Consider the following 14,607-nt stretch of genomic DNA (forward strand, 5'->3'; position numbering starts at 1 on the left):
AACGGCGGGCAAAAGGCGAAAGAAGGAGGGCGCGTTGCGCAGGCTGCTGATCGGATGCCAAGCAAGGCGGTTTCAGGCTGATGGTGCACAACTAGAAAGGACGCCGCGAGGAAGTGCGCGAAAGGCCGGGAGAATACCGCAGCAAGTGGGCAGATAAGGGTTAGGCCAGGAGCGCCCCGTCCTCGATTGTCCGCGTCCACTTGGGCTCGATGGACATTGTCTGCCGCGCGCCAAGGTCAGTGGAGAGTGGGCCGGGCTTCGGGATCTGGCGTCGTCGGAAGTGAATCGATCGAATGACGCTCGGCCGCGGAAACTTGCTCGGGAAGATTGGCGCAGTAGGAGTCGGTGGCTGGCTGGCAGCCGGAGAGCCTAACGTGACAAATTGGATTATGATTCGGTGGCGCGAGGTGCGTGGATAACGGCGTTTCCAAAGCTCGCTCCCCGTGCCCCAAGCTGCGTTAGGCCTGCCGCGCCCTCGCTGCTGTTTGCTCAGCAATTCCGGATCCGTCGTCGCGCTGCCGCGCGCAACCGATGGATTTTACGATTTTGGCCAAACGACCCTGTCAATATTTGAGGCGACACAGAAGACAAGACAATCCGTATAGGGCTCATCGGGATATCCACTCCATGAAATGGGGCGGAGCCGACGAACGGAAGCGACGACTGTTCGCTACGTCGCTTCGATTCAGTCGCCCTCTGGGCCGGCGAGCGAGCCCGATGCGCGTCCTCTTCCTCCGCTCTTGTTCGCTCTCTCGGCTCTTCTCCGCTTTTTCTCCGCTTTTTCTCCGCTTTTTCTCCGCTTTTTCTTCGCTTTTTCTCCACTTTTTCTCCACTTTTTCTCCGAGCGCCAGTTGCCTCTTGGCTTCCTTAGATTTTGGAAAACAGTCGAGCGACTAGTCGGCCGCACGGCCGAGGGCCCCAAGCAGAACGCTTCCGAGACGGGATTAGCCTCTGGAAAACACGCGGCTGGAGCAGAGCGAAGCCGTCGATGCGCGTGGCCGGCTCGGCTCCTTTCTGTGCGCGAGGCGGCCCGAGTGAAGCAGCCAATTTGCCGCAGCTTATTCGTCGTCATTTTTCGTCAGTGGCACACGTCCTCCGGGCGGTTTAACGGACGATCGCAGGAGATTCGCTCTACAGATGTATGTACCTTGGGCGCTGTGTTTTTTGGCCGTGCGCACGGCGCGGAAGTGGCCGCCGCTGGCCGCGTACCATCACGGCGGAAATCATTACACTCGTCATTTGCGAGGCATTGTGAGCAGACTGGCGCTGCCGCTTTCGATTGCCGGAAGTATGATTATCGAAATTCCTTGGCTGGAAATAATGCTGCTGCTGGCGATGAAAATTGCCAGCTACGTTGAGCATCGCGCCAGGCAACGCAGGCCTCGCTAAACACGTCGGATTTGGTGTGCGCGTCGCTCGAACGCGACCTCGGACCGAGCCAGCCCGAGGACCAGATATCGAGCATGAACGTTGGTTTGCGAGAGCAAGCCAGTTGTGCGCAGCGATGCGCGCCGAGAAGAAGCCGAGCCGCAAGTGGCGCACTAGCGGCGGGGCAGAAGCAGAGACGAGACAGAGTCCCGTAGCGCCGAGCGAGGAAGAAGAGGCCGGCGGTGATCGAATGGCCAGCGCACAAGATAAGATATTCCAGTCACGGGCGGACTCGCTCCAATCGGCCAGTCGAGCGCAAACGTCGCGATTCCATGTTTATGTAAATAGATGCTTCTCGCTCGAAAATCACTGGCGTCAAAGCGCTCGGCCGGCCTCCCTAAGGGCGCGCGTCGCTTGCTCTGGCGGTGCGCCTGGCTAAAAATAGAACCGAGCAAATTGAGCCGAGTACCGCGCAACTGCCAACTGACTAATGCCTGCTTGCGCGCCCACCGAGCTTCGCCCACCCGAGAGATGCTAATAAATAAGGCGCAGAGCCCGAGCGGCCCGTCTTCTCGGCCTCTCTTGCAAGGCGACACTTATTGCGCCTCTTCGATAAGGCCGATACGAGCGCTGGTTACCGCAGCCGCTCTGCTTGGCCACATAAATCAACGGATTTCAGGCTCGACAGCAGGGGCCCGACACTGATTTTTCGATTGGTCAAGTCGGCCCGAGCCTCGACGATGCTTGCGCGCGAATGCAAGGCGAACGTCGCCGGCATCGATCGACCGGATGAGCCCTGGACATATCACCGGCGCCGATGCAGCATTTCAGTTGAGACAGCGTTCGCGCGCTCCTGATCGATGCCTCTCGGAAGCTTGTGATCCACGTCGCTGCGCGCACCGTGACGAATACTAGCGTCGCTTGCAGCTGGACGCTCGCTCGAGCGGACAGTGCCGAGATCGAGGGCAGCCACTGACGGCAAGACTCCCGCCATGGCCGTATGTTTACAAAGTTGGGCCGAGCGGCAGCCGATGGGTGTTTTCAAAAGTTGATTGATTTATTAGGCCGATTAGCTGCCCGCGGGTGACAGAGCAGAGCGAGGTTGACCAAGAGGCGCGCAGTGATCGATACGAGCCGGGCCAGAAAATCGTCCGACGGCCACCGGTATCGGCAGCCTTTTAGCAACCAATCAGCCGGCAGCTCCGAGAAAGGCACCACCAACAAGCTTCGGCAATTGATCGCTGCGGCCGCACGACGAGCACCACGCGCGCAATCGCCTAATGCCAACTTCTACGAAAAGCCAGCTCTCAGCTCTCCGCCTTGTAATTGCTCGCGGCGCGTCGCCTGCGTGCAGGTTTATCAGATCTCTCAACCCCTCCCTTCGACGACAAAAAATACAAAAAAATACAAAACAAATAGGAGCAAACACGTGCTGCCGGCTGACTGATCGCGGTCGCTGAACTCGGCGCGTCATACAGCGTCAAAGCGAAAGCTGTTTGATGCCTGATTATGATTACGCCAGTGGTGGTGCTGGTGGTAGGAGTGGTGGAGGTGGTGGTGGTGGTGGTGGTGGTGGTGGTGGTGGTGGTGGTGGTGGTGGTGGTGGTGGTGCTGCTGCTGCTGCTGCTACTGCTGCTGCTGCTGCTGCTGCTGCTGCTGTTGCGAGCGGGGGATGATGTTGCGGTCGAGGTCTATTTACATGATTAATTTCACGTTTGAAATTCGAGCATGATGATTTTATAAAGGCCTCTCCTGCTGCTTTTGATCTGTTATGCTGATGTGCGTCTCTTGGGGATCTCGTAGTGGTTGCTACTGCCACTGATATTTGATATGAAAATTGTGTCAGCGCCTTTTTTTCTGCGGGCGAGCCTTTATACTTGTCATTGTCATTCGATAATGTTCTCGTTTTATTCTAATTAAAATGCTGCCGACTCTCGAGGGATCTGCAGTTTGACACACGACTCCTTGTCTTTCATCTCGCCGGCGCTGCAGCTGTCGCGTGAGGCGCACTTACGTGGATCGCGGCGAACGCTCCACGGTCGATCGGCGGTTGGCCGCGCAAAAGCAAAAGTCGCGCAGTAAACGTTGAAAAGCTTGATCGCCGTGCCATCGCGAGTCGCGGCCGGTCGCTTTCTTCGGCACGCGGCAGCCGGCGGCAGAACTTGAAAAGCCATTACTCGGCGAACGATTGAATGGACGCGCGGCGCTCTCCTCTTTTCTGCGTAGGTGGATCGATTAATTGGCCGACTAGTGTCAGTCGTATAATTAGGCGTGGCGTGTTTGCCGGCAGCGACTGCTCGTTTCCTGCCCCTTGGCTCGCTTCGCATTTTTCGCCTACCGCGCAGCCCCGCGCGCACGACACACGTGCGCGGAAGTTGGGGCCGACTGCCGAGATGGCGTGACGCGTACGCGCGCACCTATCGATCGATCGATCGGTCGATAGATCGATTTAACGCTCGGTCAGTGGCGTGCGAAGCCATTGCCGGGATAGCGGGAGAACGCTTGCCGAACGAATACTGATAACCGAGTACCGAATGATAACCAGCCTTCGCTTCGTTCCTTTCTGGCTGCATAGAGGCTCGCTTGCTTGCAAACGGCACTGGGCACTAAACTCAAGAGCCGAGCGAGTCTTCGGAGATTCTTCACGGACGTGAACGCACATCAAATGCGAGTTGAGCGCTGGAGTGCTGGCGTAACGAACGGCAGAGAGAGAGAGAGAGAGAGAGAGAGAGAGAGAGAGAGAGAGAGAGAGAGAGAGAGAGAGAGAGAGAGAGAGAGAGAGAGAGCAAGTGGCCTTTTATTTTCTGGCTCGAAGCGGCTGGAAAAAAAGGATTGTGGCTTTGGAGCGCAGCCTCCCAAAAAACATCAAAGATAAGCAAGCGGAGGAGAGTCGGCGAGGCGCGCAGAGGCAGGAGGCAAAAAGCTGCGGACAAATGGTCGAAAACTTGCTCGGGCTTGTAGAATTATTAACGAGTTGTAGCCTCGCTCTCGCGCAGCTGACACGACAGGGCTAAATGCATAAATATGCATAAAGCCTGGGCGCGCAGTCGCATTAATTGGGCGCTCTCCGGGCGAAACTTCATTATCGCTTTTGGGTGGCGCGCGAGAAACTTGGGTGGCAGCGATTAAATGTCAAAGCTTAGATGGGCAGCGCTCGGTGGCTTTTTCCACTGGTTCCGCTGGATTCCCGCTGCGCGACACGCATTCTCACCCGAAGCGTCAAAGGCCATTTCTAATGCCGATTCGCTTGTTCTCTCGAGTAGAAGCCATTGCCGGACGTTCGTTAATCATCGGCCAGAAAGCGGGACAAACTGCATACAAGATCGTACGCTGCTGTCGCTGCTAAAATTGCAGCCCGCAATTAGCGCTCTCTTGGCGGCCTCTCTTCCGAATGATCCAATCGACCGGAAGCAGCGTTGCACGCCAAAGCTCGATCGGGCGTTTTGGCACTCGCAACGCCCGCTCATTCGCTCGTTCGCTCGTTCGCTCGTTCGCTCGTTCGCTCGTTCGCTTGTTTATCATCCAGGGTTTGCTCGTCTCCTCGGTGTTGCGGCAAAAAACTGGAACGAGTATAGCTAATCATCCGCCGGTCGGAGAGCGGAGGCCTTATTTTCATACGCCTCTTCTCGTCTGTCGATGCAGGCTTCTCGTTAACGGAAAATTCGATGAATTATTGATGAACCGAGCGACGACGAGGAGGAGGCAGGCATTGAAAACCTCGAGCGGAGACTACACGTGCGCGCGTTGCTTGACCGCTTTGTCTTTTAGCTTGCAAAGCAGACACGTGCGCAGGCCGCCTCGGCGGGGATACAGCACTGCTTTTCAAAGTCGCTCTCTTTTTCAACGACGAGTTTTTTTCTCGCCCGAGACTGGCACACGGACGCTTACATCAACTGGATTATCGTAGCACCAAGCTATCGTGCTCCGTTCATTTTTCAACGCCCCCGCTTTTGCGCTCATTCGTACATTAGGCGAATGCCAAGTTGTACTTTAATAAGTAATAATAAGTCCAAACGATCCAGCCCGTCAACACGGGAAGACCGCGTTTGCACACTGGAACTCTGTGCCGAAGAAAGCAAGATTTCATCTCCGAAGATTATCTTGACTGGCAACGCAATCAGTGCCAAGTCAATACAGAATGACAGTAAAATCTCCGATTTGAGAGCTTGGCAGCCAATAACCCTCTCTATGCAGAGTCGCACGACGACCTCGAGGACGATTGTCGCGGCAAAGTGAGCCATAAAGCAGAAGTTTTGGAATGATTGTCCATGTGGATGGATATATATAAATTAATGGGAAAACCGAGGGAGAGAGAGAGCGAAGTGCGTCGAACCGAAACAAAACCTGTTTCGCTCGGTCTCTCGCTTATCGACGCGCAAAAGCCAATTCGCGAATGCGTTCGCAACGATAATCACGCGTAGCGCCGACTCGGCGAAAATGGATTTATGGATGAAGGCTATTCCGACTACTGTTTGTTTGACAAATGCACATTTTGTGCGTCCGAGTAGTAGTTTGCAAATTTCTGATTACAATGGGCTGTGCCGGCTCTTCGGATGAAGCGCATTTGTTTGGCCAGAGCGAATATCGGATATTTTTTGTTGTTGTCGAGCAACACAATCGCGTATGTCGAAAATCAGAGTTATACGCCTCGTGGCCGCGGCCTGCTGCAAGCCGCGGCCTCGATTCATGCGCGCTCAGCTTTAACTCACGGAGATTCGTCGGCGTTTATTTGCCAAGTGCCTTTTCGCAAAAAAGAATCAAGCTGACGCTTTAAATTACGCGTAATAGTCCGCGGGATGTATTTATGTATAGGCGAAGCGGCGGCGACGCGTAAGTGCTTTTCTCAGAGAAACAGAGTGAAGCTCTTAAGGATGCTGCATTTTTGCACACGCCGAACTACTCCGGCAGCAGCTCGAAATTATATACGCGATCCTTCGTTTGGTCTCTTTGTCTGTGCATTATTTTTCCATGTACAGCGAGCATGGACTAATGGATGCACGCGCTCGTTTCTGTTACAGGCGAGACGTTTTACTTGGATTCGGGTTTTACGATACCTTTTTGCACAATGTCGGAGAGAATGACGAGATATAAATGGAGTATGCTACGCTACATGACCGATGGATGCTATTGGAAGAGACGCGCGGCAGCGATACGCGTAATGGCTCATTTACATCTCGTAAATTGTCGAATAAATGGCGAGTTTAAGGGGGAAATTGATTATGCTAATGGGCCACTGCTGGCGGCACGCGCGAAAGATTACAGCTTCGGACGCTTGGAATAAACGTTGCAACGGTTGGCAAAGTTACAAAGTTAGCGGTGCTGATTGTACGTATTGTCATTGGTCGCGAGACCCGGCGAGACCTGGCGAGACCCGGCGAGACCGGGTCGCGTCGCTCGGGGCGGCTGTTGCCCGAAAACCGGACAATCTTGGCCAACTATGGCCGGCGTTGACGGTCAGCTTACGTTCGAATCGACTGTCGGACGGAATGAATGCATCTCCGGACCGCGGCACCGCAGCGATCTCACTCGACGGCATTCCGTCGCCGCCGCCGCTGCAACACGTTTTTCTCTCTGACCGCGGGCGACGCCGTTTTGCATTTTCGAACGCCAGTGCGCTGCACTCTCGCTTTCCTGATGGAGGCAAGTGCTTGCTTACCGCGTGCGCGACCAGACTCCACTGACTGATTGGCTTGCGCCGCGACGAGCAGCCGCTAATGGCTCATTGCCGCTAATGCAAACACCGAGCAATTAGTAGAAAGCCGTCCTAGCCGTCGTCTCTCATTTTTTCTGCCTGTCCTCTCCTCCTGGCAGAGCTTACCTTGCTCCCGCGCGCAAACGGACAGCAAAGCCCTTTCGCTTGCTCTTGTTTTTATTTTTTCATCGGCGAATCGTGAGCGCTCGAGCAGCTTTAATGCAACGCGGCAAATAAGCAGTTAACCTCAATTAGGCTTGTGCCAGAGAGCTCGTAATGTCCGACGTCTAGACTCGCGAGAAGTCTGTTATTTTGCTGCCTTCTGCCCCGAGCTTTCTCTCTCTCTCTCTCTCTCTCTCCCTCTCTTATCGCTGCGCTGCGCTCCTCTCCTTTTCCCGCGCGGGCTGTTTTTCATTAATGCCAAGCCGCCGGCATTCCAAGGTCGTGCGCTTTCAGTGAACTTGAGTGACGCACAATTTTGGCACAGCTGACATTCCCGTTGATCGACTCGGACCACGCGTGCGCTCCGTCAGTCAGCCTAGGTAATGGTAACAGTTCACGACGCTAGCTGCTCGCGAGCATCGAGCAGGGCCCGCGCTTTCGCCGCTCTCGCGCAGAAACGAGCGACGTTGCTAAAAAATTACGTAAAGTAGCAGGTTGCACAAGATCAGGCTAGCACTGCTGGCCTCGCCTATTGAATAATGAATGGAAAAATGCTCGGGAGAATTAGCCTGGCGTTGGTCGGCGGCGAGCTAATTTACTAATTATCCCAGTGGCGTCGAGCGAGAGAGAGATGTTTAGGGCGGGCGGAGAATCTGACTTGCAAATCGCGAGAGGAGAGCGACGGCTGTAACGGTTAGTGCGCAAACGCTTCGATGCTCTGACGTGTGGAGGAGCGTTTTAAATGGCGGGCGCGCGAGCTCTGTCATTCGATCAAATGCACGCGCTTCCAAATGAATTGCACGGACCAGTTGGCCTGCGCCCAGTGCGCATCGCGGCGCTACTCGGAGCTCAGATCCTGCGTGCGCCACGCTGGCGGCGGACCTATTTCGCGCGATGATAATTGCTGGCTAATGCTCAAATGACGGCGGCTCGAGGAAAGACAGGTGACGGGGGGAGGGGCGGCCAGAGGCCAGAAATGTGCAGGAGAGGGGCCGTGTGCTGGGATATCGCTTGGTTTTATTACGTGCGTAACGAGCTCAGCTCGACGCTCCGGTCGCAGCGCCGATGCTCTGCCTGGCTTATTATCGGCCTTTACGCGCCTGTCTGCTTCTCCATTGTCAATCGCATTTTCCGAGTTGTCGATAAGCAAAACAAAAAGACGCAGATCGAACTCGGCTCCTTCCAACAAGAGCTCTCTGTTCTCGCCAGCTCTCCGGCAAATTTGAAGCTTTCCGCTGGTATTAATGCGAATCGCTTGTATATTTCGACTAAGCCTTGGGCCCTCGCCCTCGTCTCTTCGCTTTCGCTCCGTCTCCTCTCTCTCTCTCTCTCTCTCTCTCTCGAGAGAGAGAGAGAGAGAGCACTGACGAGGGTAATTGGATTTGGAGTTTTACGAGTATACAGGCTGCGCAAAAGGGATGTACTCTCTGTCTCTCGCGTGGGAATGTGATTTGATGTTTTGACGAGGATCATCGCAGCCATTATCCGCTGGATTAATTGTGTCGAAAATTTGCAGACGTATAGAGCTGCTTGTCGTTGTCGTCATCGTTGTTGTTGTTTTTGTTGTTGTTGTTGTTGTTGTTGTTGTTGTTGTTGTTGTTGCTGTTGTTGTTGCTGTTGTTGCTGTTGTTGCTGTTGTTGCTGTTGCTGCTGCTGCTGTTGCTGCATGAAAGAGAGTAGAGAAGGCGAGTCTAGCGTGCGGCCACGTGTGACGCAATGCAGGCATTTTGTAAAAGCGTTTTACTCGGGACGCCTGTGACGTGCATGGCTGCTTCACGCACTGTGCTGTCGCAATCGACGTGTATGTGCTCGTCTCTTTGGCTGCCTCGATGTCGCTCTCTCTCTCATACGCCGTGAGCACGTATACGCTCGTGGTTTCCAGATATCTCCCTCTCTCGCTCTCTCACTGCGCCCGTGTTTGCCTGTTATTGTCCGCCTTGGATTTGCGATCACAGAGATATCTCTCTCGCTATCGAGTGTATGTTTGACGCATCTTTTGTTCGATTGACACTCGATGGGCGTATCTGTGCGTTTTCGGATGCTCTCTGTTGGTTTTAGAAATGCGGCAAGGAAGCTCGAGAAGTACGAAGCGCAGTAGACGAGGCTATTGATGCTCAAACGCATTGACGTGTGAAGTTTGATAGATGTTGAGAGCGTTTCGCCGAAGGGAGAAGGATTTCTGAAATACGCGGCTTCGCACTGTCCGCAGCTCGCGAATACGTAGTTGTCGCATGACAAAATTGCATGCCTTATCGGCGTAGAAGCTCGGAGCGTAATTCGGCGTGGTCGACGAAAAAAGGCCACCGACAGTGGTTATCTACAGGCAGTCGTGTCAACAGCAGCAATCCAAGCCACCAAGCGCTAGCCCCCTGCCTAGTGTGACTCGTGGGGCTCGTGGGGCTCGTGGGGCTCGTGGGGCTCGTGGGGCTCGTGTGGGCAGCGCACGCACACCATCGACCGGCAATTTACATGCGACACGCTCGCGCATAAGGCTCAATAGGACGAGTAAGCGAAGCGACAAGCGTAGTGCGTCGCGACGTCTCGGCGCCGCCGACTACGCGGAAACGCAACGCGTGGGAAATCGGTTTTGCGCCGAGGCAAGCCAAGTGGCGCGATTTATCAAGGTGAAAGGCTGTGGATAATAGCCTGCTCGCTTCCTCTGGTGTTTTACACGCTTTCTAATCGCTCACCGCGGACTTTCACTGACTGCTGGCTTTGCAGACGTATTTACAGCTTCCGACTTGGCCACTTGTCGCTCGGCCGTTAGCACTGGAAGGTTGCGAGAACGGATCGTTGGACAAACACAGCGTGGCGAGCTGAAAGCTCCTCGGAGAAGCTCGGAGGAGCTCGGAGGAGCTCGGAGGAGCTCGGAGGAGCTCGGAGGAGCTCGGAGGAGCTGAGGCGGAAGCAAAACGAACAACGACATTACAAATCACGTAGAATTGATCGCGTGCTGGCTCGGCTGGCTCGCGCTCTTGTCTGTGGTTATACGAGCTGCGTTTTTGCGGTTAGTGCATTTTCGCCGGTGCGCCTGACGACTAAATAAAGTATACTGAGGTGGTGCAATGACTTGGGCTTATGGGCGAAAATGGCATGGCGCAATGAATTGGCCATTATCGGGCGGTCGCCTTAAAAAATATAGTAAGCGAAATCCCGGAATCCCGGAATACCGGCCAGTGCGTAGAGCGCGGAAAGCTGTATAGGAGACGGACGTGTTTAAGCGTGTTTGCTTAAACTATGCATACTCGCTGGCGCTGCGAACCCTCGTCTCTTTCGCTCTCTTTTTCCTTTCAGCGCAAAGTCAAACAGCCGACTAGCTCTCTCCCTCTCGCTCCAGTAATGGCATCAATCGCGTCTCGTCTGTTTTCCGATTCCCCTCGGCATCCATCACCGACATCCATTTTTCCCACTGCCGCTCTCAGCGTCACAGCACAAGAGTCTCCTTTGTTTAGAAGCTTTTTACGTCTTTTATTGCCGTCTGCGGCCAAAAAACTCGGCCGCAGAGCGACATCCTATTTTCCTCTCGTCGACCCGTGCAAAATGTCTGCCTCCGCTTTGTAATCGTCCTTTTTTACGAGCGCGCTTTTTTCCTGACCAACGTCAGATTTTTTGGCGTGCCGACCGCTACAAGCAGCCGCGCAAAGAGAGCCCGGCCCCTCGGCCGCCACGTATACGAGGATCAGCGATTCGTTTGAAATCACGAGGCGTCGTCGGCGTACACCTACACAAAAGCTCTGCTCTCGCAAGCTCTGCTCTCGCAAGCTCTGCTCTCGCAAGCTCTGCTCTCGCAAGCTCTCTCGGAGAGCCGGGCAAAAACGATCGAGTCCATAATTCAGGCGTCCGCGCGGCCAAGCTCAACCTCTCCTCTCTAGCGATATAGCCCCGGAGGCCTCTCTCTCTCTCTCTCTCTCTCTCTCTCTCTCTCTCTCTCTCTCTCTCTCTCTCTCTCTCTCTCTCTCTCTCTCCTCGTTTCCATCCATACCTTCTGCCGACGCTTTATTTATGGAATCACACAGCTGCGTATTTTCGATTCACTAGAAATCGGCCAGAGCCGGCGGAGGTGGAGAGCGAGAACAATGGCCAACGACGACGACTTTTTTTATGTGGCAGCAGACGAGCTGCCGCTGCCGCTGCCGTCTTGTTTTGATGGGGTCGATGCACTTTGCGAGCCGTTGCAGACGCCATTACTTTTTTGCGTCCTTCGCTGTTGTATTGATTTGTCTTTTTGGCGCGGCCCAGTCGAGCCGAGCAGACCAAGTGATAGCAAGAGCAAGAATATGAAGCGGTGATCGACGGATGCAAATAAAAGCTTCAATCCCCGCAACGACCAGTCGACCAAAAGTAAGCACAGATACGCACGAGCTTGCGGATTAATCCTTGAAACAAGTAATCGCGAGCAATCAAACTAATACGAAATCCTCCCTCAAATGGATTCTGTAATAGGGTCTACGCGCTGCAAGCTCTCTCTCTCTCTCTCTCGACATTGATTCCGCGTGGAACAATTCAGTTGACTCCGCTCTCTTTCTCGCGGCTGCCACGACGACGGGCTTTTAATGAAAAATTCAGGATAAAGCTCCGCGAGCGAACATCCCGAAATTTCGTTTGCTGCGCTTATCTTTGCGGCTGCGAGGAAGAACGCGGGGGAAGAAAGAAAGGGACCTCCCTCGCGGCTTATCTGCGTGGTCGTGTCGGCACACCGTTCACTATCGGCTGATTGATACAGAGTCGCTGTCTGTTGTCGTCGATCGAGACTCGTCGAGCTGGTGACTTAGTTGTCGGCCCGACATTTATTTAATTGTTTGTTGGTTGGTTGGTTGCTTTGTTTAGTTTCGTTTCGTTTTGTTTCGTTCTGTTTCGTTTCGTCTTGAAGCAAATTAAGCATGAGTGAAATGCCTGGTTGATCGAATAAAACCTTGATTCAGTTTGGCGCATCGATCGTCGGACGAGAAAAAGTGAGCATCATTAATTTCGGGCGCGAGATTTGTTCTCTTGAGCAAAAGTAGTAAATGACAAACGCACACGACAAACAGATAAGCTGCCGGAGAGGCTTATATATATCGAGCAAATGTCTTCGCTCAGTCAGGCGAAAACAATGCTTGTTGTTTTTTCTTCTGATATTTGCGTTGCGCATGAGATTTCCGAGAGGGAGAGCGATCGTTGAAGTGAATTATCGCGCGCCTCGGGGAGCGCAGGCACAAAAACAAATAGAAGCTTTGAGCTTTCTCGACTGATGGCCAAGTGATTTTTCTTTGACTCGCTCGCTCGAGCTCTCGTCTGGTTCTTACTTGGTCCAACTTTGTTCCTGCCGGAGCAAACTTTTAATCGATTGCTTGTACACTTGGATAATCACTCGGATGCGTAGAATCGGCTGATTCACCCGTCGCGGATGCGAAAAAACCGCAAGGCGCTAATTGAAGAGCTTGATGGGTCTGCTCTCTCAGGCCGTCGGGGAGAAAAGGCGCGTAGCAAAGATTGAGTCATGTCCGTGGAGCAAGCGCTAAGCCGTCGCGAATGAGCTTTGCGCATGGAGTCTTGCGACGTTTCATTATCCGCTATTAGTTTAGCAGAGAAGCCCAGCAATAGAAGTGCCCCCATCGTATTCACCAGAGGGTCGCGCTCGCTCATTTCTGTTTTCTTGTTTGTCTTTCTTATCGGCAGTCCGCCACGCACGGCACGCACGTTCGATCGTAAAGATTTGGCCTTTTTGCCATACAGATAATCGTTGATTTATGGCATGATAAGGCGTTCATTTTTTCCTTCGACCACTCTGGCCGTGTAATTATGCAGCTTGATAAGGGTCGAGGGATATAATGGAGGAGGGCCGCTTGGGGGGATACATGTATACGCGCGCGAAGCCCTGCGAAATATTGCTGAATTGGCTAATGAAATATTGGGACGGAATAATGGCGATTCCGGGGGCTTCTTGCGCCGTTTCTCCGCGCCGGAGAAGCGACGTTGGCCTTTTTTCCTCGTGGTAATTGCGTTTTATGAGCTCGGATGCTTGCTGCCTCGCATCGTCCTTTGTTGCGGCCGGAGAGCATTGAGAAGTTAATCTGGTGTGAGAGCGAAAGGGAGGCAATGAATTTCTGGAATAAAATCGATAGCCCGTGGCTATTATTCGAGCATTCCGCCGGCGCGCGCCTCTGCCAAGGCATCAAAAGCATTCTAAATCGCTCGGCCGAGGGCCAGATGGATACTTTCTTCGAGTTTGCCGGCGACAAAGGAAATTGAAAGGCCTAGTGCGACGGTTAGCAGCCGGTCCGCGAATGGATACTCGGCTAATTGCTTGTTCTGTTTTCACGAGCCTGCAAAATGTTGATTCGGAAATTAAGCGCGCAAACTTTTCAGCGAGAGATTAATATTTGCGTAACGATCGGCGAAAGAGAGGCAGCCGGAATAATTACTGTCTGTCACGTTCGCGCCAGCGGCTTTTTAATTACGGGATTTTATGACGGGAGGCGCGCGCGAGCGCGCGAGCGCGCGAGCGCAGCCCGATTTGCCCGCGAGAGAGGATAATTGATTGACGAAGGGCAATTTTTTGCCTCGCTCTGCCCCCATTAAACGCCGAATGGGGCTTTTTAATTTTGTTTTGATTAATGTTTGAGTAGGCCGCCTCGGCGAGGCGGCCGAGGAGGCAGAGGCGGCGCAGCCTTATCGGCTTTCGGTAGGTAATGTCAGCCTCGCCAAGCTTTTCTTGTAGATTAGAGCGCTCTTATTGTCGTGGCGGCTGGCTTATACACAGACCGAGGCTCCGTGCCCTTTGTTCGGATCGCTCGATACATCAGCCGAGGAGAAAAACGCCGCCGCCGCCGCCGCGCTTTGCCTCCTCGCGGATAATCCCGCCATTGTGATTGTTTGTTTTGATTGAATTTACCCGTACAAAGACACAGGCTAACGTCATACTCTCATATTGTGCGTTGCAGTCCGAGCAGTACGGCGCTGGGTTCGCTGGATCAGCTCAAGGAGTACCTTACGACCGCCGGTACCTGCAAGTGTGGCCTCGAGTGTCCCCTCAGGCCCGAGCAGGTCTTCAACTTCGACCCCAAGGTAAGTGCACGCGCGCGTCGAAAAGCAATTTGCAGACATTATGCAGGCCGGCCGAACCGGCGAGCCGCCTGATCGATTCGCAATTCAATTTTTCTCGCACCAGGTCGGCCGGAGAGGCGCGCGCGTAAGCATCAGTGGCCCTCTTTTCGCGGGTCGGCCGAAGCCAAGCGTGGATCAGCACTCGGTGCTCGGCCGGGCTATCTCTCGGAAGTCGCGGGTTCGACAGCTCCGCGACATCCGTTTTGCGACTTGCCGCCACCGAATGTAGCCAGCGCCGGCGTGCTAACGAGCCTCCTGCGGCGCTCAGCGGCGCTCAGCGGCGCCCAGCGGCGCCCAGC

The 14,607-nt window shown here is 54.0% G+C and overlaps 1 protein-coding gene across 1 annotated transcript in view; it reads left to right on the forward strand.

Moving 5' to 3' along the window:
- The window catches only part of LOC131668445 (AF4/FMR2 family member lilli-like), an 86,800-nt gene that overhangs the window by 33,680 nt on the left and 38,513 nt on the right, over positions 1 to 14,607 (forward strand). Inside the window, exon 3 of the mRNA XM_058942619.1 lies at positions 14,146 to 14,269. Coding sequence (XP_058798602.1) covers positions 14,146 to 14,269 — 124 coding nt within the window. The remainder of the gene's footprint in view (positions 1 to 14,145; positions 14,270 to 14,607) is intronic.

This window comes from Phymastichus coffea, unplaced genomic scaffold, assembly GCF_024137745.1.
Source record: "Phymastichus coffea isolate CEN01 unplaced genomic scaffold, Cenicafe_Pcof_1.1 PCOF00078, whole genome shotgun sequence".
Taxonomy (NCBI): domain Eukaryota; kingdom Metazoa; phylum Arthropoda; class Insecta; order Hymenoptera; family Eulophidae; genus Phymastichus; species Phymastichus coffea.